This window comes from Ptychodera flava, chromosome 13, assembly GCF_041260155.1.
Source record: "Ptychodera flava strain L36383 chromosome 13, AS_Pfla_20210202, whole genome shotgun sequence".
Classification (NCBI taxonomy): Eukaryota; Metazoa; Hemichordata; class Enteropneusta; family Ptychoderidae; genus Ptychodera; species Ptychodera flava.
In genome coordinates, this window is record NC_091940.1 from 36,939,800 (window position 1) to 36,961,184 (window position 21,385).

General features: G+C 37.2%; 1 protein-coding gene across 2 annotated transcripts; it reads right to left on the reverse strand.

Moving 5' to 3' along the window:
• Window positions 1-1,440: 1,440 nt before the first annotated feature.
• On the reverse strand, window positions 1,441-21,136 carry LOC139148336 (serine/threonine-protein kinase PRP4 homolog). 2 transcript variants are annotated; one of them, XM_070719732.1, is made up of 15 exons: window positions 21,061-21,136; window positions 15,551-16,351; window positions 14,648-15,052; window positions 13,456-13,769; window positions 12,884-12,960; window positions 11,813-11,891; window positions 11,217-11,364; window positions 10,108-10,245; window positions 8,631-8,784; window positions 7,730-7,844; window positions 6,662-6,900; window positions 5,605-5,695; window positions 4,232-5,299; window positions 3,452-3,507; window positions 1,441-3,128 (listed from the first exon to the last, which is right to left on the reverse strand). In XM_070719732.1, exons 1-13 carry the CDS (start codon window positions 21,111-21,113, stop codon window positions 5,286-5,288), a joined length of 2,628 nt encoding a protein of 875 aa, XP_070575833.1. In that variant the 5' UTR covers window positions 21,114-21,136; the 3' UTR covers window positions 1,441-3,128; window positions 3,452-3,507; window positions 4,232-5,285. The 2 variants fall into 2 exon arrangements, with proteins under 2 accessions (XP_070575833.1, XP_070575832.1); XM_070719731.1 differs by lacking the exons at window positions 1,441-3,128; window positions 3,452-3,507; window positions 4,232-5,299 and having other exon boundaries at window positions 5,310-5,695.
• Between the last annotated feature and the right edge of the window lie 249 nt (window positions 21,137-21,385).

Consider the following 21,385-nt stretch of genomic DNA (forward strand, 5'->3'; position numbering starts at 1 on the left):
TTTGGTAAGAAGTGGGTGAAAATTATTGTACTTTCCCTATGCAAGCATGCATCTTAAAAATGGAAGATTTAAACTTTTGCTAAACTTTCCTCAAAGTTTAAAATCATTCTCTTAACAAACCAAGAGTAGAAATCAGGGATCATTGTGCAAAGTTTGGTTTTAGAGAAATAATTACCTGACATCTATCAATGTTTGACATTCAAAATGGCTGCATACCATGTTACCTCTATTGGGCAAAATTAAATTTTCAATTTTTCACAAAACTAAAATGTTGAAACTTTACTTATCCCAAGAGCTTCAAACTAAGCCCAAAGCAGGAGACCAGGAAAGAAGTCAAAATTTGAGTCTATGTCCCCAAGACCCATTCTACCTTATTACCAATTTATCTCAAAATTTGTTGCCTCAAAACATGAGAATTACTCACGACTTGGCTGGGAAGGGCCTCCTATTTCTGAGAACTACATGTTGCCATTTGCAGCAGTTTACATGGCGGTTACACTCATCTCTGAAACCATTGCTGATTGTGACTCTGCAATCTCTACGTATATCAGCTTTCTCTCCCTCTCAGTGTTTCCTTTCTGTTTGGGGGAGTTTTTTTGATAACTCTAAGACATGCAAGTGACTCAGTAGTGATCTCATTCTGTTCATCATTTACTGTCATAGTTCATTGGTGAGGAATTCATAACTTTTGGGTTAAACGGACCGTGGGCACACAATAGGGGGATTGACAAATTTCATTTGCATACACCTGGCAGGAGTTTTTCAATTCTCATACCATCGCATTGACTGTATGATATAATTTGAATAATCATGATGGGCACTTTCATGACATATGCAAAGAGGGGTCAAATGGTTGTGCTGGGAATACATTTTGAAACATACCTACATTCTCCGACATAAAACGGAACATATCTTCAGTTTATTTTCGACTCAAGTTTAGTCGCTTTATATTCACAGACATCATATGCAAGATTCAATGACAATGAACACCTGAAACATGGCAAAATCATGGGATTCTGGGACCAAACACGGCACATCCGATCAGTAGCATGGCTTTTTTTAATACATTTGCATAGGTTTACGATAATCCAGCTTTTATAGGGGAAGTTCCTGTCTAAATCTGTGCAGATTTTTCAACCTCAATACCTTTAGTGGCTCTAAGTCGAACATCTTGGATTTTTATGGTGGAAAGTCAGTATATTTTACCTGGGTTCTCTGCTGTATTTGAACAGCCATATGCAGATAAAGTGGCAATGTTACTGTGGTTCCAAAATTGACTACTGTAATGCCAAATCCATAGGAATATAACTGAATATTACACGGGAACTGAGCACTCTTGAAATGTGCATGACAGCAGAGGCCATTGACCGGAAGATTCCATATATTGCAGGGTTGGGTGGCATAGATTTGAGGGATGTACAGACATGACACAGAAGCTACTTCTTGTATTGCAATGTTTACTTTATTAAAGGAACTTATGTTATTGATAAAGAATGTTTTTGAGAGTGAATTTTTAAATGGACTGGTTCTTTGAAACCCAAAAATTTCAGCTCATTTTAAAGACTACATGTAAACTCAAACACAAGCTGCTATAAGTATCCATGATTTCCAAAATTTCCACACTTGACAGTTTCTGACATCTGCTTTGAATCTCCTAGGAGCTATTTCCAACTAATCACAAAACGAACTCACTAAAACCGTGACACAAGTTTTGATTGGCATGTTCCAAGTCCTTTTGTGATTAGTTGGAAATCAGTACACACCAACCACCACCTTGTGTCACAGTTACAGTCTGTTCCCTGCCACATTCTGGCATTGGCTGTTCAGTGTAAATATATAATGTCAGGCAAAGTATTCCACTTATTTAGAATCTGACCAGAAATGACCACAGAGTGATGTCATACTGGCCTATAACAAACAAGTACTCAACCAAGTACACAGAAGATTTGAGAAAAAGATGACAAAACGATTATGGTCAATGCATACTTTGTTAACTTAGGAACTGTGTATTTGTTCTATCAGAAATGTACTGATTAGCTTCCTCCCAGCATGATTTTTCAATCGTCAAATCATTGCCACAGATTTATTAACCTGAAACTGACACTATTCAATTATCACTATTCAGCCATTGGTAGGATGGGGCAGAGAACAGCCTAATATACCTTGCCCTCCAACCGCCACTGAGGGCACCTATCAACATAGTACAGTATCTGTAGTTGAAAGCAGTACACAGTTGGATTCAATATTTCAAGTTCATAAATTTCTCTGAAGACTGATAAATTCTGGAAAATATCAAATCAGTATGTATGGACATTTTTGGTAGTTTTTGACTTGTGCAAAGCAATGTCCATAAGATGACCCATTAAATCTGTCTTCATTTGCCACCATTTGCAACCTGGAAGGCCCTGCATTGCAGAATTTTATGCTGTAAACTCTCCCTGCTGCAAGTGGTTGCATAATGAATCACAGCTCTCATCGCAAAAGAAAGGTAGTAGATTTTTACATGACAATTTCACTGAACAGATGATTATGGATATGTTAAAAAGTATCACAATTCAAACGCCAATTTAAAATCTCAAACATCTGACAAAATTATATTTCAAATAGTTCTCTAACAACACATCAAATTTTGTTCAAGTTTCAAGTATTGCCACAGCTAGGCACAGAATTCTTTAAAATCAATACAATGGCTTGACACCGAGTTCTGGTGGAAAGTGTCTGTGGACTAAGTTTGAACTTGACATTGGAACAAATATGGTGAATGAAGACAAGTATGGTAAATACAGGTAGATCAAAACAACATACAACAACAGTGAGAGGGTGGAACACTTTACATCTATGAAAATAATCGTCAATGAAAATAATCGCCAGAAATACAAGTTTAACTTTGTTCTTGAAATTCACAATAGAAAGAAATACATCCTTGTACTAAGTGAAAAGTGAAGTGGAGCTTGATCATAGCTAGTTGATGGCTGTTGTGTGCTGATTTGGTCCTACCTTGATTTACCATTACAAAAGACACTGTGACATTGAAATTGGCTTATTTTGTCTTCCACTTGGTTGCTTTTGCGTGGTTGACCTTCACAAGTGTTAACCAACTGAGTGTGTGAACATTGTACTTGCCTTGCCTGTAACAACACAAAAAGAAAGGAGAACGGCCAACAAGAGTCAGTTTACTGAGCTGTAATTGAGCAGGGGGGTTGAAAGGTCATAGGTCAACAGAAAATGAACTCAACACCAAATATGGTCTTCAGTCTATCTTAAGAAAGCAATGAAGCATTTTGACATAACTTTCTTGCTGTCATTCCAGAATAAAATGGCTCTCCAACATTTAGCAAAGTATTTAATAGAGTTTGCCAGAGGTTGCATATATCCTGCAAGGTAAGCTGAGTCACTATCACACAAAAATATGAAAAAGCAAATGTGGAGTGTGCTTGGCAGAAATGTCAACCTTTTTATGGTGCCTCTTGAACAGCAACTGGGTCCAGACCAGCATCCAGCAGATACCTGGTTGTAAGGCAAGCAAATAGATAGTGTCTAGTACAACATAACAGCAATGGCTATCTTGTTAGTTCACAGAGAATTTGTAGGTGAAGTTGATAGATTCTTGGGTTAAAGAAGTAACAATTTATGAAATACTGACATCGACAATAAATCTGCTGGTTGTTTTTTGAAAAGTTAAACAATATGCCAAATATTACTTGGTAAATTCATCAAATCTTGAGTGCCACGTGCTGCTGTCAATACTGTACATTTTGTAAAAAATAAACTTTCTTCACCGACAAATTCATCTGATTTGTCACTTTGTTCTTTTTTGTCTTTGGTTTTTGACAATAACTTGAAATGCTACAGTCTGAATTTCATGGAAATAATTTTTTTTGTAAAAAGTCTGTTTTATGGTGACCAACAATTTTCATAACACTTTACAAAATTCTCATTTTGGTTAATGTCATTTTAAAATCTCTAATAATCTCTGCTTGCCCTTTCTGAATGATGGAAAGTCTACATTTTGTTTCATTTTGCCTCACAGCCAATGTTAGTATAAACCTATCTCTGGCAGCATAGAAGGAAATGCTTATTCAAAACATGTTAGAAACACAAAAACAGAACACAAAGACGACAAAACACAGTCACATAACGTGCAATGAAACTCAATTTCCCTGTACAAATCTCTCTTTAAAGTTACTTTTTTTATGACTGTTTTTACAGTTTTGGGGTCAACATCACATACCACAACACCATTGGTATAATATCACTGCTAGGGTTGACATCAAGTCGTAGGCTGTGACAACCTGGTGAGCTTTACACATCTCCAGCCAGAAAAGAAAAAGCATAGTATAGTGGTTAATTTCCAACCTTATAACTTTTATTCAGGTGAGCACAAATGTCTTCATTTCCAAAAACACTGTATCTCACTTCTTACTTATTTCCTTCTTATAAAAATTCAAACAAGGGTCTACAAAGAAGTCTTAAAATGACAAAATTACATCTGTTTATCTTTTTTACTGTTACGGAGATCAAAATGACATCAGATTTGTCTACACACAAGTTTACATAAGAAAGAGGCCGTATCTGAAAAATCATGGATCTTACTTCAAGGGGAATTTCAAATCACTGCATGCAGTACTTATATAAAATGGCTCAGAATACGCAATATCTGATTCACCAGAAACTCCTGTGTCAGAGTGAGTTATGCAGCCTTCACAATTCTGAGAAAACCATTTCAAATTACAGTAACAATCATCAGATAAACATCTGCATCAAAAGACTTTTAAATCGCCCAACAAAATTGACAAAATCCAACCCTGGTAATACTAAATGTATAATGAAAGAATTTAACAGTAAGTTTTTTTGGTGATATAATTTCTAACGCTAATAGGTACCAAAACATCTCATAGTCATGATTCACATCTCTAAGCACAAGATTGACATCAGAAGAAATATGTACACTTACCCCTGGATAAGTCAATAGAAGACAAGGTCAAAGGTCACACAATGTTTCACCAACCAATGAGAACAGTAGAAAATGAAATAAGACCTCTCCAACAAGGTCAGTTTCATATTAATCCAGAACTCAATGGATTGTACGATCAGTTTTTTTACTGATACACACAGAGGTCTTCTGAAATTGTCTTTAAAATTAGAGTTCTGTGTAATTCAAGTAATGTGAAATTAGTTACAAAAATGAAACTATCTTATATGGACTGTACCTGACACAAATCTTGGTCTTACACTGAGTGGTAAGTTAGACTGACCAGTTCACACACAACTCCGTCCACTGCCCACTACCTTTGACACCCTAGTGGTCATAAAATAAAAACAATCATTTAAACCAGTGTCTTTTTGGCTCTCTGTAACATTGTATTATTGCAGGCTTCCATTTGCATTCCTCTGTAGTTTTCACAGAGAAAGTAAAACACACTATTATTTACACAAACTGAAAAAATAAACCCATTTTCAATGAATAAGTCCTCCGTGGTCATGTGTAAGTTCATATCTTTTCCTGTATGAATGGATGGGAGAGGGCTTGGCTAATACTGATTCGTTTTGATGGATCTAACATTAGCATTTTATCAAGCATGTCTCTTAGTTGATGAACTTTACGTAGTTGGTCCTCAGGTAGTCGTTGGTAGCCGATCAGATCTCCAAACATATCCTTGGTTGGGTTGATAGTACTGTATAATGTCACTTTCTCCTACACAGAGAAATAAAATAAATATCATTGTCACTCTTAGGGGTAAAAGCACTGTAAAATATTTTGTCATCTCACCAAAGGTATTTCAATATTCATGTACATTAACTTCATTGATACTTTTATTTCACTTGATAATTTCAGTAGAATGCGAAGTATTTTAAGAAGTTTCACTGGCTGTTGGATGAGTTATAAAATCATGCAATGATCATTTTGGTAAGAAAATTCAGTCTAAGTAAGTCAGCTGTTGAAGTTATTTTGCCATGTTGGAGCCTTGCAGCAAAATTGAAAAGTACTCACTACGTATAGCTGTCGACAGGAAGTATTGTTAGGACATGTAAAGCAGATGAACTGATTCATTCTGAACAGAGCAAAATGTTTGAAGAAATTTTTGTATAGGTACTGTACATATCAAGAAAGAGTTATGCAAAATAATAAAACTGTACCGTTTCGATGGTAAATATATTGTTTTGAGGAACCTGCTGTATAAAACCCACTGAAATATCTCTGCAAGGGACAGCCAAGACAGGACATTATCAATACAGAATGGAGTGTTTGTGCATAGGGCAAGGGCTTTGCTGAATTTGATGTCAATACTTTAGAAAGGCTAAATGTTCAGCTGATATTAGGAACAGTATGAAGAAAGTGTACTCTATGCAAAGAAATGTATGTTTTGAAGTAATGAATCAAATGCCATGCTTTTGAGAAGGCAAGATATTGGCGACACAAACTCGTAACAGTCACCTTGCTCATGAAGATTTCACTTCATGTTTATAAAGTTTTATATTTCAGAGAGTACCAAACTATTCATATAGCATACAATCACTACAAAACCATAGCAACAGCTTAAATTTGAGCCTATTGGTTTTTCGAGACAGTACTTTGACAAAATCAGCAGTGTCTTGTCTTCTACAGAGACTCCAAATTGATATAAACACATTTATCTGAACACAATAATCCTGTACTCACCCTCTCAGTGACCCTATCAACTTCCACGTACTTGAAGCTGTAGTTGGAATCAAAGTGGTTTTCCTTCAGCATCCCCTTGCGTACAAGTCGATTGGGCATTTTGCCTTTGAGCTCCATCATGAGTTTTAGCATATGATTATTGGTTTTACCAGGAAAGAGAATCTTACCAGTGTAGAGTTCATAAACAGTGCACGCTGTACTCCACATGTCAAGACCATAGTCATATGTCATACCCATTACTGAAATACAAGCCAGAAAAACAACACTTTATTCAACCCATGGATATAATCATATTACACACTAGCTATCACCTGAGCAAAACCTTTACTACTTGAGGTAGAATACACCAAAGGGAGGGATACTCAGACTCTACAGTGTTTATAGTTCACTGAGCTAACGTCCATGTGGACTCATTTTGAATCTTAATCCTCTTTCTACCAGGCTCCATAGACAAACCATAGAAATAAATACAACTTGGGAGAAAGAGGAATAGTTTATAGAGACAACAACATTTATCATTAACAATGCTGTTTTTTGAAAAATTGAACATTCAATTTTTTGTGGAATTTCAAATGTCTGTAATCTGTAATCATAGTTGAATGGCCATCTTTGTTTCATGTTCGTGATGGTGTAAGGAAATGGTTTGAATCTTCTTTTGAGCATGGTAAAAGCAAAATTAACACTTTACGTATAGATTTTGCCCTAGTTTTCAGGTGATTGAAAGCTATAATTCTCATTGGAAGAAGACTGTTTGCTACATAACAATCACTTGAAAATGACTAAAGAATGTAGGTATCATAATTTTTTTTCCAGTGAGCAAATCACTAACAACAAAATATTGATAGTTGAACAAATCACACACTACCAACAGAGCATCAATTGGCATACCTTGCCATCAAATGTTATTTTGCAACTACCTTTAGTAGCACATCTTATTTTGTCAGTAACAGTTCACACATTGAATTTATACAAACTTAACACAACAAAAAGCTTTTTAAATCATAAGTCTCTCACTACATTGGAAGATAAAATGAAATACATTAAAGAAAAGACTTCCAAGAAACTTACTTATTTCTGGTGCTCTGTAGAAACGGCTGACAAGGTATGGAGTGATTTCATTCTCTGCTATATGAGTCGCTGATCCAAAGTCACATAATTTTAACACTAACTTGGTCTCATTCACCTAGTCACAGGAAAAAAAAGACAAAAAGATGATAGATAAGAAACAAAATCAGTTGTAATAAAACAAGTACAAGTATTATGAGCTATTGCCACTCACCCACGTTACAAACTCTTTAATCCCTGTAACAAAGACTCTTCATATCAATTTCAGACCTACAGTTGTTTGGGTAATGGGAAACAATTGCTTATGGCAATAAAATACCCAATTTTGTACTCTGGTTTCCATGACATTGTCCAAATAAGGCCATGTGTCACATACATTACTTTGAGATTACAAACTACAAGTACTGTATGCCCCTGGCCCACCCTACTCATCAAAAGTTCTTTTACATGGGTCAAACCATCCCATTTTACATGCGTCAACCAAAGAGTAGAGGTTATAGCACTTCTGGATTGAGCCTAGTTTACTAGTACTTCTTCAGAGATAAATTCTTAATACAATCAGCGACTTGATAAAACCAGATTACATATCACATATTACATGACACAATATGCAACGCAACCAATCTGTACAAATCACATAATGTGTATTCAAGTTCTAGATGTACACTAGCGATGTATTTTAGGTCAACACTGAATCACAGAAACATTTAAATTACATTTATTGTTAATATTACAGTCAAATCGTAAAACTTTTTTTCCATATCATATCCAAAAGAAAACTGAAAGTTTAAATTCTTCCAGAGAATAAATTCATTAGGTCAGGAAGAATAATGAAATTTTTCTTCAGAATCACTTCTACTTTCACCAATATATACTTCTGCATTGCCACTTTTAGCACACTTACCAGTATATTGTCTGGTTTGATGTCAGCGTGGAGTACACCGGAACGCTTCAATAGTTTCAATGCTAGTAGTAACTGTTGTGTGTAAGATCTGACAGCTTTGATATGAAGACCTACATCTTTACCATACTTCTTCAACACTTCACGTAAATTCATGCTAGGAACAGAGATTAAAAATATTCAAATAAATGCTTGGTGGTACACACTTCATTTACAGAGTAGGAAAAAATATTAGCTTTTCCATCAAAGCCTAAAAACTTTTCTTTTAATAACTGACAGCACTAGCAGGAAGAAAGTTCTTCAGTTTAGCACAGCTGCAGAAAATCAGGTATCATTCAACCAGAAAATGTCTATATGCAAAGTCTTCCTTGAAAAATAAAGAAATAAGGTTATACTTGAGGAAACCCTTGTCAGGTAACATGTCATAGTAGCAAATTATTGATGGCATCTGTATGTACTAAATGTTTGGATGTATATTTTCACTGATATTGGTGTAGCATGGATGCTTGGCAACATTGTGAGCACTGAAAACTCCCAAGAACTTTAATTTCTCTGTATCATGCATTCCATTCTCAAATAATCACAAACTCAATTTCAAGACACCATACCATAGAATGATAATTACAAAAAAATTTGGCTGCGAACTGCAAAAGACAATACATTGTACTAATCTGTATATCAATCATTTGTAACACTCATTAACTTTTTCAATGTAGCATTGAGGGCGCTATTCAGTAAGCTTTCTGAGCTCAGAATACAGCTTGCTCTATTTAAATTGATTAAAGTAACATTAATTAACTCAATTGGACCATTATAATCAAATGACAATACCTAATAATTTTGGTTGATTGGTAGAAGTGCTAAAGCGAAATCAACAGGAAATTTTGTGGCAAGTATCTCTCACATACACACACAGAGTGACTGTACATACCACGCCACAAGCACTAACATCCTGGGTTACTTGACAAAGCACCTTGGTGCAATAAAGATAAACAAAACAAAGACCACATTTGTCATGGAGTTTATACCTGTTGTGAGTTGTCTGTATTTCAGAACAGAGATCATGTCACAATTAATCATGTTTCATAATCTTTATCCTGTATAAGAAGTACCCAATAGTGGCAGTATCTCTATTTGTCACACTCTTCTAATGTAACGTATTAGAGAATGAGTATAGTGCATGCATCATATTCACATCAAAATTCAGGTGAAGTATTGGTATGAAATGACAAGATTACAATGTTACTTCCTTCTCATGCAACTTCTTCAGTGGATTATCAAATGTTAATGAAGTAGTCAGTAGCAATTAAATATAGCATTCATTTGTTATAACTGTCAATTTGTCAATGATAAATGCATTTTTTTATGATCATCCATGGAAAACATACTTTTGTCAATGTTTCACTGGAAATAAGCGATGATTTTATAGCGTATGTGAGGTTCGGATTTTGTACCATATCACGCTGTGAAAAGCACTCACCTGAGGGATTCAAACACCATACATAGATGGTTTTTATGGAAAAAATGCCGGAATAATCTGAGGCAGTGAAATTTATCATCTGGATCTGCATCATTCAGACGTTTTAAAAACTCCAACTCTTTCAAACCAGTCTTGTGCCTGGAAAAAACAATCACAAAAAAACATTACATTTATTGTTTATTACACAAGCAGTTATTCACCTTATGAATAACAATGAAATAAAGTTTCTTAAAAAAGAAACCATTATCAATATAGGTATTACAGCAGTCTACGCAGCACAAGAACCAATTTAATCTGCAAATAATGCTATTATCATGCAATTATCATGAAGAATCTTTCATCAGGAAAATCATTCGTGCCAGCAAGAGTAGCTAAAAATTTCTATCAGGTATTGAAACCTAAATTTGAATACCCAATAAGACACTTCACATAAACTTAATATGCTGTTTGGATGGTTATTGCTAAAATTGGTCAAAAATTTTATATTGGATATTTTGAAAGCTTGTCACATTGTTGGCACACTTAACCATATCACTCAGTACAACAAAGAACTCATTTGATGTTCCGCTGCTATTTGTTGAAATTGTAAATCTAAAACGACTGTACTTTTTTCGCTGTAAGATTTTGAAAATTTATTGGCACACCAATTATAACTTATGATAGCATATGTGGAATCAGTTGTAAATGTTTATGTAAAGACTTTGAACAAATTTAATCATCAGTATGGATATCTAGGACAGAAAGGTGCCACACTCACACATGAGACAAAAATAGAGAGAATGAGACAGGAAGTAAAATTAGTGATAAGCTTTGTGATTCTGTGGCTGTGGCTGGTCCTGGCAAGAATCCAATGATTTAAACAGAATCTATGAGTGTAAACAAGGTGAACTATTTTCAAAAACAATAATGTATGCCATCACAGTAAAACCACAATGTGTGAGATAACAAAAAGTATTGATCTGTTTTCAGTCACATTATCAGTAGATGTGATAAAGTTTGTCAAAACAACCAGCGCAAACAAGAATACAATGGTAGGTTCAGCCATACATTCTTGACACTAGGTATCAATAGTAAATATAAAGAAACAGTCCACAACCGAATTTACTTACATTAATTCATTGTTTCTGATGATTTTGATGGCCACATCTTGATTAGCCCGTAGTACATCACGAGCTCTGACCACATTACTGAACACTCCCTGACCCGTGTAACCATAGACGTTGTAACGCTTGTCCAACTGTTCACCAATTCTTACACCTGAACCAAACAGACCATGTAATACATATTAGTGTCAATACTGTACAATATGACTGAATAGATACTCAACTTTAGTAAAAGAACAATGTTCACTCGCACCTGACTTGTAAGGGAAATCAGCTCTTTATTAAATTCTTCATCATTCTGACATATCTACATTGTATGCTGTCAAGTTTTGTATCAATTTCACACAAAATACTAGCTTTGTCAGGAACCAATTTCCTTTGAAATTGATCTCACACAGGCCATAAAAATGTTACATCATGGCTGATTCTGTAGAGTTCACTGCTTGAAAACAATGTTACTGTGGTCTCCTTAAAATGAATGGGTTAGTAAACAATGTGAATGAAAGAGTTCTAGCAACTTGATCAATTGTTCCTTCATTTCATTGCTGTTAATGTTATTTTATGAATGTGTTACAAGGAAATAAACTGAAAGTAAAACTTACGATAATATCCTTCAGCATCGTCCCAATTATCAGTCAGATTTGGGTTTTCACTGACTTTTCGTAATCGCATGACTGGACTCTGTGAAACGAAACAGTAAGATATTGAAAAGAAACAGCAAAATGTTGAGCAGTCATTTTGCAAAACATTTAAACTACCGGAGGATACTATTTGCAAACTTTTTGAGACACTTGACTTTGTAATATAAATATACACAATAGTTTCACTTACCTACTCAATAACATCTTGTTCATTATATCAGTGCATTCAAATTACATGTTAACAGAGTTGCATGAAAATCAGCCAGTAGTGCCGTCTCACAGAGATCAACAGCAGGGTAATGTTCTATCAACAGCTCAATTCATGGTTGACCTTAGGTTTTGAACCATTCGCTATTTCCCAGTATGTTAGGTCCAACATAAATTATACAATAATATACAAAACAACTTCCTCTACATTCAGCACCGAGACCATACAACCTTACTGAAAATGAGGTCAGAGGATGTAACAGAAGATATAGGCAAGGGCACACTGTGACCCAATTGTGCAATTGCAACACAAATTCTTCGTGACAGTAATACTTCTTGCAAGAGGAGAAACAGACACAATGCTCCATAAGCTGTAAGTTTGATTTGTTTCCCGTGGAATCTCTGTTCTCTTTATAAAACAATTTCATGCTCCACATCCAAATCATGTTGAAAAGACTAGTCTAAAACTTGTCAACACAGGTCTATGTGTGTAATTTCCATTTTGACTGTTGAAAACTGAATTCTAGTCAAAACTAGAATTCATTTGTTAACAGTAAAATTGCACACTTTACATGATAAGTTGTGTTGGCAAGGCTAAACTTTGTATTTTACCACAATTTCAGGAGAAGAGGACAAATGTTCTCCTGTTCTACTTCAGAAAAGACAAGATCAAATCAGTTTTGCCATATTGCAACTTAACGCCTGTAAAACATCACCACACTACGACTTGAAGACACACACACATACTTATTGAACCTGGCAATAGAATATGGTAATTGCACCATTGTAGAAACTAGCATGTAACATATGGTAAATTTTACTCACTTCTGTCTTTTCAGCAAATATATCATCTTCAACAGCAAAGATGTCTCCAAACTCTGGCACTGGTTTCTTATTGCCTTCTGAAATTTTGAGTTGCATATTATATGTTACTGTCAAGTAGTGACCCAGGGGTCATTGCTACTTTAGGAATACAGAGCCAGGAGACATTTTTCTAATACAGGAAAACCTACGGAACATGAGTGACTTTGAATGACAGTACTATTGTTACTTTGTTGTCACAAAGTGTTGTCATGCTTTACTTGATTGGTTTTAAGAGCACCAAAGAATTCTAGTTGTTGCACAGTGCAGATCACTGAAATATTTGCCCTGGCGGTATCTGACACACAAGACAATTTTTCTTGAAAGTCTGAAGAGCAAACTGGCAGCAAAGCTGACTCATAGTCAATAAAATCTAGGAGGCAAGTTAGACATTGTGTTCTGCATATTTTCTGCACAAGAAAGACCACATTACTGAAAACCAACAGCAGTGTAAAAGGATACCATTCACAAATGGTGCATAGTTTCTCACTTCCTGTCAGCAATCACTGATGATTTACTAAAAAACAAATCCTCACCTGAGTCTGCATAGAACTCCAAGGATTTCAGTTTATCTTTCATTGCTGACTCAAAGTCTACACACTCATCATTTTCCATCATTCCATTGTCTCCTTCATCTGAACTATTGCCAGATTCTACTTGGCTTGTTGGTGTTCCTCCATGGCTGACATTCTGACTGAATGGTGACTCTGAGTAGCCAACACCAGACATATTGCTGTCTTCATCATTATCTGTCACTTTCAACTTCTTCAGCAATTCCTGTCTTTGTTTTCGTCTCCTCTCTATTATTGCTTCTTCATCTTCTTCTTCCTCAAGGTCAATGTCTTGAAGTCTGTGACACATTGACAGTTCATGTGTTAATACATATATATACATAAAAATTAAAACCCACAGGGTCATATTCTAAGTATGATTACAGTTCAGGAAGTTTTCACTCACATATTCTAGTTTTTTATCAATCATCAATCTTACAGTCAACACTGACAAAAAGTCTTCATACACCATCTTAATGTTTACAAACATAAACACAAACAATTGAAGGGTATTTATAAATAAATAAAAATAAATAAATAAATAAATTTCACCCCTGCTTTCATGGCAAGCATTCACAGAACATGGTCTATTAATGATGATGTATTTAATAGATGAATTACTGTCATCATAATATGCTACACATAGGCATGTACATGTAGATCAGGTACCCCTTGAAGTTGTTATGAGTAATGCAGCACTATCTGGTTGTAACATGTAAGTACGAATCACTGTGTCTGTCATTGGACGGATCAAATAGGTTTTTTCAAAACAATGCACATTGGGCATACTTGATCCAGAAAACATGCATTTAGTTCACATTTACAGGTACAGGATAAGCACACTGGCTATATCATGGCTTGGGGAAAAGAAGAATCGGCTATTTTGTTCACAATCTTTCTTATAATATCCCTGTTATAAATATCTTGGATGTCAAACAAATTGATTTCAGAATCAGAGTACACCTACCCAACAAGTAAAATTAACATGCACAGTGTGTATCAGAATTTTTAAAATTGCAAGTTGTTCTCTCAATATCTAATCTGTAACAGCCAAAAAGTCTACATGAATAGCACATCTGAGAACAAAATGATCACCAGCCATTTCTGACAATACTCTTTATGTATTGTATCTATGATGACATACTAAGTGCATAAAAATCTCACTTTGAATACTTACTCTTCTTCTGATGAATCTTCTTTCTCTTGTGCACCAAGTCCCTCTGAGAAACTACCTTTGTATTTGTCTTCTTTGTTGTAATGACGATGGCGTCTCCTGTCCCTATCCCTGGACCGGCTCCTCCTGTGCCGAGGTGAACGACTTCTCCTCAACCTTAACAGTCCCCGTCTGGGTGACAAATCCCTTCGTCTGCCTGGCGGTGAGCGATGTTGTCTCAGAGGTGACCTGCTTCTTACTGGCAGTTTTGGTGATTTTGATCGATGAACTCTTTTTGGTGATCGGCTCCTATGGGTTCTGTTGTGACTTGGTGGTTCAACACTTTTCTTTTGTGGGGACCTGCTTCTCCGCCGCGGAGATCTACTTCTCCTTCGAGGAGACCTACTCTTGTGTGAAGGGGATGTCCTCCTGTCAACAACAACATATTAACTTGTCAACTTCGTTTACTGAAAACACTGCATTTTTTGTTCTCTCAATCTACTAAGAAACATTAATAATGTACTACACTTGATATGCCAGAAAAGAATCCATAGAATCATCATCACAAACCTCAATTTAATGCTGATATGATGCAGTGGGAGAAAGCGCCCTCATATCAACACCCTAGTCTTCTATATCAGTTGCCCGTATTTGAATGAACAAATTCAATGCATGATTTACTTTCATGTTCTTACTAAGTTTACATGTAAACAGTGTGCCTTATTCAAAAGTTGTTTTCTGCTTTTCACAACATTACTTAGCGACAATTGAGATTATATCTCAAATATTGATATTGATGATTTTGTTTGGGCAGCATTGAATGTCAGAATGTTTTGATGTGGTTCTGAAGTGATGGTGGAAGCAGTGTTGTTGTACATGACTTCTTGTTCTTACATCATACAGGAGATCAAACATAAACTACCTTACCTGGCTGGTGATATGTGTCTTTTTGGAGACCTTGATTGTCTTCGCGGTGAGCGTGTTTTCTTGACAGGAGATTTGGGAGACAAACTTCGACTTTTGTGTGAATTTTTCTCTTTTCTAGGTGACCTGCTTCGTTTCCTGGGAGAACGTTTTCTTTCCCGTGATCGACTGCGTTTCCGCCTTTTTGGAGACACACTTTGTCTTTCATTTTTTCTGTCTCGTGGTGACTTCCCCCGCTTAGATTTTGATCTGCTTTTGTCTTCTGGGCTCCTGCTCGGCCTGTTTCTAGATTTTCTCCGTTTAGCAGGAGCTGGACTCTCCTCTCTATCCTTAACCCTGTTTTGCCTTGAAGGGGACTGAGATTTCACAAGACTGCTGTCATTTTCTTTGCCATTAATCTGTCCTTCTTCATCAGACGATGAAAGATATCCCTGGGCAATCATAGAAATTGCAGACTTGTTCCCATATTCTACTGAAGTACCTGAGGCTGCTAACTCCTGTTGTAAAATGGCCTTTTGTTTCTCAAGGTCATCAAGTTCTACACTCTCATGATCAATTTTAATCTTTTTCAAGGAATGATCTGCTGGTGGTTCCTCTCTTCGTGATTTATGTTTTTTGTGTTTGTGTCTATGTCTATGTTTTCTGTCTTCCCCTGAGTGCTTGTGCTTGTGTTTGCGGTGGTGATGCTTGTGTCTCTTCCGTTTGTGGCTGCTTCGTTTTTTGGGTTGTTTTTCACTGTTTGACTCACTTGCATCACCTTCTACTATTTCCACTACTGCTGTCTCATCTTCTGATGAACTGTCACTGCAAGGAAAAGGTGAAAATCATATTATTTCCTTGTTAGTGATGTAAGTTGATTTCAATAGATTGGTTAACCTGACCAATGGATGCTTGAGTGCAAAAATCAGTTCTACACTGTACATGTTGCCTTGTGCACTCTCGACCTTCTAATGAAATTCGTAGTCAAGTACTAATAATCCTGTAGTCAATGTTTTCTTCACTATACAATATGAAATCTGAAAAAATGGTTCAAAACCAGAGCTTTCTTCACAATTCAACATCACATGAAAGACACCCCATGATAAGCGGGTCACTATGGTTTACCACATGAGTACTTCCACCACTTGTGACCACATCAAGGGGTTGACGAGACTTGCTCCAAGTGTGTGGGCATATAAATATCAAAACATATAATAAATTGAAGGACTAAACATCAGCAGACCGTTGCACTAAGAGGTAGGCTGTTGTGCAGATTGTGGGGTGAACGCCTAGTGGCAAGCCTAGGGTTGGACCTATAGTTCTGTTCAACACAGGTAAAAGAACAACACAATGAGAGTTTTCATCTTTCAGGAGAAAGAGTAAGTATAAGTCAACTATCTAAATGGTACGTTTAAGCAATAAAGCACACCCAGCGATGGTATACCATGGGATTTTGACCAGTTTACAGCATATGAACGAGCAATAGCCAGTGTATAGATGAAGTGGTCAAAATCGAGTGGTATACGGTCAGTTCTTTTCACGTTTCGACCAATCAGATCGCTGTATGTTCACCATCAATATATTGGTACTCATTGTTATCCCCAGAGCAATTATAATGGTGGCTGACACTTTTTAATTTTTGGTAAACAACAGAAACTCATTACCATAGCAATTATATTTATTGTTATGCAAATTAGTCACCACTCTACCATAAAATCAAGGCGGAGAACACAATATTATTATATTGTCATTCCAGATGTTTGCAGAGGCCAAACTCTGTTAAGGTGTGTATAAATTGCAAGACACCTCCTTTGTGTTAGTCTTCATCCATATTGTCAACACCTGTTTGTGCCATATTGGCCTTTACTTTCACTTTTTTCACAAAGAAATTTTAGAGAAACTGTTGGCCTGTGCCTTTGGCACTCAGTAATTAAAAAATCTACAATGTACTAGAATTAAGCATGGAACACTAGTACCATTATGTACTGATAGAGCAATCAACCAATCCACAGGCACTCAACACTTTGCTTCACCCATGGTCAGACAAATAGTGCTTCACCACCAGATGACTCTGGTGGGATGATACGTTGAGAGCCTGTGGACAGTGCATCAATTGAAAACCAAGGAAAGTGATGAGGCAAATTTTATTGTCAATATGAATTGCTGAATTCTTATAGCAAATCTACCATACAGTTTTTGTTCTGCTGGTGGTGTCATGTATTATCATATACCTACATTCACGTGCCTGTGTAAAGCTATGGGAGAAAGCACCCTCAGATCCGTGCATTTTTTTTACGTATCACGCCCCAGCCCGGTGCCCAAATATGGGCAATCGCGTGCATTTCTGAACTATCTCGATTCTGGTTACTACGCGCGTTGCTATCCGCAAACGTTCCATTCGTACACAAAGCCAGCGCGAGATTTGGAAAACGTCTGCTCGCTCAGATCGTAGTTGCGCGTGGCGACAGTGGAGCCGCGCCGGTGACATCGGCTTTTATTTCTAAATTCTAGTGAAATCCTGTGTATACTAAGTGCGTGCCTGTTCAGTGTAAATTACAAGAAACTGACATCACGCTTTTGTCCATTTTACACCTCGCTTCAGCCTTGATCTCTGTTGGTCACGTAACAGTACGCATATTGCTTTGCGCGTTCTAGAATTCTGCAGGTAAACAAATGACGTCATTATGTATGTCAACCACGACGGGAAGCGGCCATCGTATTTATGAAAAACTGACACAAATTGCGATGAATTTCTGATATCGCCCGCATTTTTATCTCCTAAACAATGTTGAATATTATGCAAACTACATGTTAATCATTCCATAAGGTATATGATAAAACCTTTACGGCCCTGATACGGCTTTTGCGGCACTTGGTAGTACGGCGTACGGGCCCTCGCATGCTCGGGCCCTTCTGCCGTACGACCTCGGGCCGCAAAAGCCGTATCAGGGCCGTAAAGATTAATACTGAAGCTGACAAAAAAAAATTGCCTGAGTTCTCTGTTGGTGGATCTGTTCACTGTGCTTGTGTATCCAAAATCAGGATGGTGCCACCATTACACCATGGAGGTATAGCAGGGCTTGACAATTCCTATCGCCCGACGCCCGGGACAAGTGAAATTACGTTCGGGCAAGTCAAAAATAAAATCTGGTCGCCCGCCGGACAAGTTGTTTAAACAACTTCTGGCGCAATCAACGCGAACCTAGTTGTGGTTTGTGCACGTGTCGCCCGATTTGCGTTGTCGTTCACACAAAATAAATGTCAATCACTGACTTTTTTAGATACAATTGTGACGTTCTTCCGCGATTCACTTGCCGACTCACACAAAGTTGCAATTTTTCGATGATCGACATGAAATTATTTCATCGTCCAATTAAAAAGTTGCTTAAAATTTGGCGTAAACAGCATTTCTTTGTTGTATGCTGACTGCTCCGCCCCAACAAATAAGGTAAACAATTGCAAAACCCAATCACAGTGCTTATCGGCAATCGACGATCGACCGGGCCGTGCAGTACTTCAAAATCATTTATGCGGCCTCACGAGGTAGATGAACATTGCTGGCAGATAGTTTGTGGAGTGATCGCTGTAAAAATATGAGTTTTTTACGGTAATATTTCCACTAACGCAAACAAGGCATTGTGCATTTTCTCGAGCCAGAGCGTAATTTCCGCTCTGCAGACCTACGCAAAAATCAAGCAAAGCTGTTGCCGTAAAGAGGTGTGTAGTTTACGACGATGGGCATTGTGTAACTCTGAGAAACGACGTTGTGATGATTTACGACGGTGCCACGAGGGCCAGCGTGAGTGGGATTGTCTGAGAATCGACGACTCGATGTGATGATTAGAACGATGTTTCTGACAAAAGATCTAAACATAAGCGTTATGATGAGGAAAAACGCCGTAGATGTTATCTCCCGAAATGGAAAGCACAGTGGCCTTGGTTGAAATATGACGGTTCCAAAATGTTCTGTACGTCGTGTCTCAAATACCCCACCATTGCCAAACCATGGAGGTAGGAAGAGACTACGTCAATGGCCAAACCAAGCGAAATGCTTTTCTTGACGGATGCGACATGTTTCGCGTTGAATCGATAAGGTCTCACGAATTTAGTCAACTGCATTTGGACTGTTTGGCGCATCGCAGATGAGATCGTGACGGGGACAATGATTGTGGAAATTTTGTGGGTCCCGCTGAGCCCGATACGGTTTCACTTGCCAACAACCCGATCACATGCACTCGCAATGCGTGAACCGAATGACGACGACCAGTGACAGAAACTGACCAATTTTTTTATGACGGCATTTATGCTTGCCAAACACGGGAAGCCGATGTATGATATGTACCTTCAATGTTCACATGTACCTGCGTACATGTCTGTGTGTTCCCGGCGTTATACGGCCTCTTGTGGCGTAGGCCGTATAACGCCGGGAACACACAGACCGTACACAGGCCTACTTCAATGTAAACTTTTGAGAAAAATCGGCGTCAACATCGGCGAAAATTACCAAAATAAGAAAGCCCTGAAAGCCGCTACGGAATTCGTCGCAAGTATTTTGGTCTTGATTATTACAAATGGAGGACAAGTAAAATTTTTGTGAGGACAAGTGAAATTTAAAATCCACTTGTCCGACGGACAAGTGAACTGGAAAAAAATTGTCAAGCCCTGTATAGTCTAGTACTAGTAGTCCATGATTATTTATACCTAAACATTTCACATACATGTATTGTCATGTCTGTGGTGCTACTTCCATGAACTAACCTTTCCGTATTTACTGTCAAGGTCAAATGTCCGGTTAATCCATCCATGGAGGTACTACCTCCATGATCCATCGAAAACAATTCTACATCTACAAATTACACAGGCGAAGGAATACATGGCTTGAGGACTCGAAATAATTTACACCTGGCTTTTCAATCTCTTTCCCTATTGGGTTCCATCTATAACTAGTGAAATGTTATTTCTCAGACGAATATGAATTCGTAAATGCAAATCCCGCTTATCTGGCAGTTAAGTCTTTACAGTATATTTCAAATGTCATGACATCACGTGTGAACGTAAATGTGTAAACATGATAAGCGGAAAATCCGCCTACGAATCTTTTGCGTAGGCCTGTACAATGATGACTCACTGTTCACTACGAGTACGACGAGTCTGACTCCTTCAGACTTCAGTCCTTGGAATTGCCGAGCCATTGGTAATGATACGATAAGAAGACGACATTTCATTGACAGTTTAAAAGCCCTTTTCCCATCACAACCTATTCCAAAACGACCCCACATTTATGACAACGAGCTAGGACATTCACTGTACGACATAAAGAATACTGAAAAGTCTACGATCTGATGAAGTATTCAACGTTGAATTCACGTTGACCACGCATGACGAATGACTTGGCTTTTCGATATCTGCAAATAGCAGCCGGTGATGAAAGTAGAAAATGGTAGAAGGTTACGATCACCATACACAGTAGCAATAGGAATCGAAGAAGCTTTCTGATCGAAAAATTATAGAAATGAAACACTAGTTTCGGTTACCTTTCCGAATTTCCGACACAGTTTTCCACTTCCTCTGCCGTATCGGTCGCCATTTTACTACGTTGTTGTTGTGACCCATAATGCATTGCCATGTGCGAAGTATGTATTAGAGGGCGCTTTCTAAAACTACCGGTGCATTCATATTGAACTGAAAGAACGCACTGTAAAACAATTAAAAAATCCAACAGGCTCAGAACTACACCTATCCTCTGCCAAAAGATCAAACTTCGCTATAATATTACATTTATCTCACATTTATTCTCAATATTCATATATCTGTATACATCTACCGGCACATACATATATTTATCATGTATTATTGTTA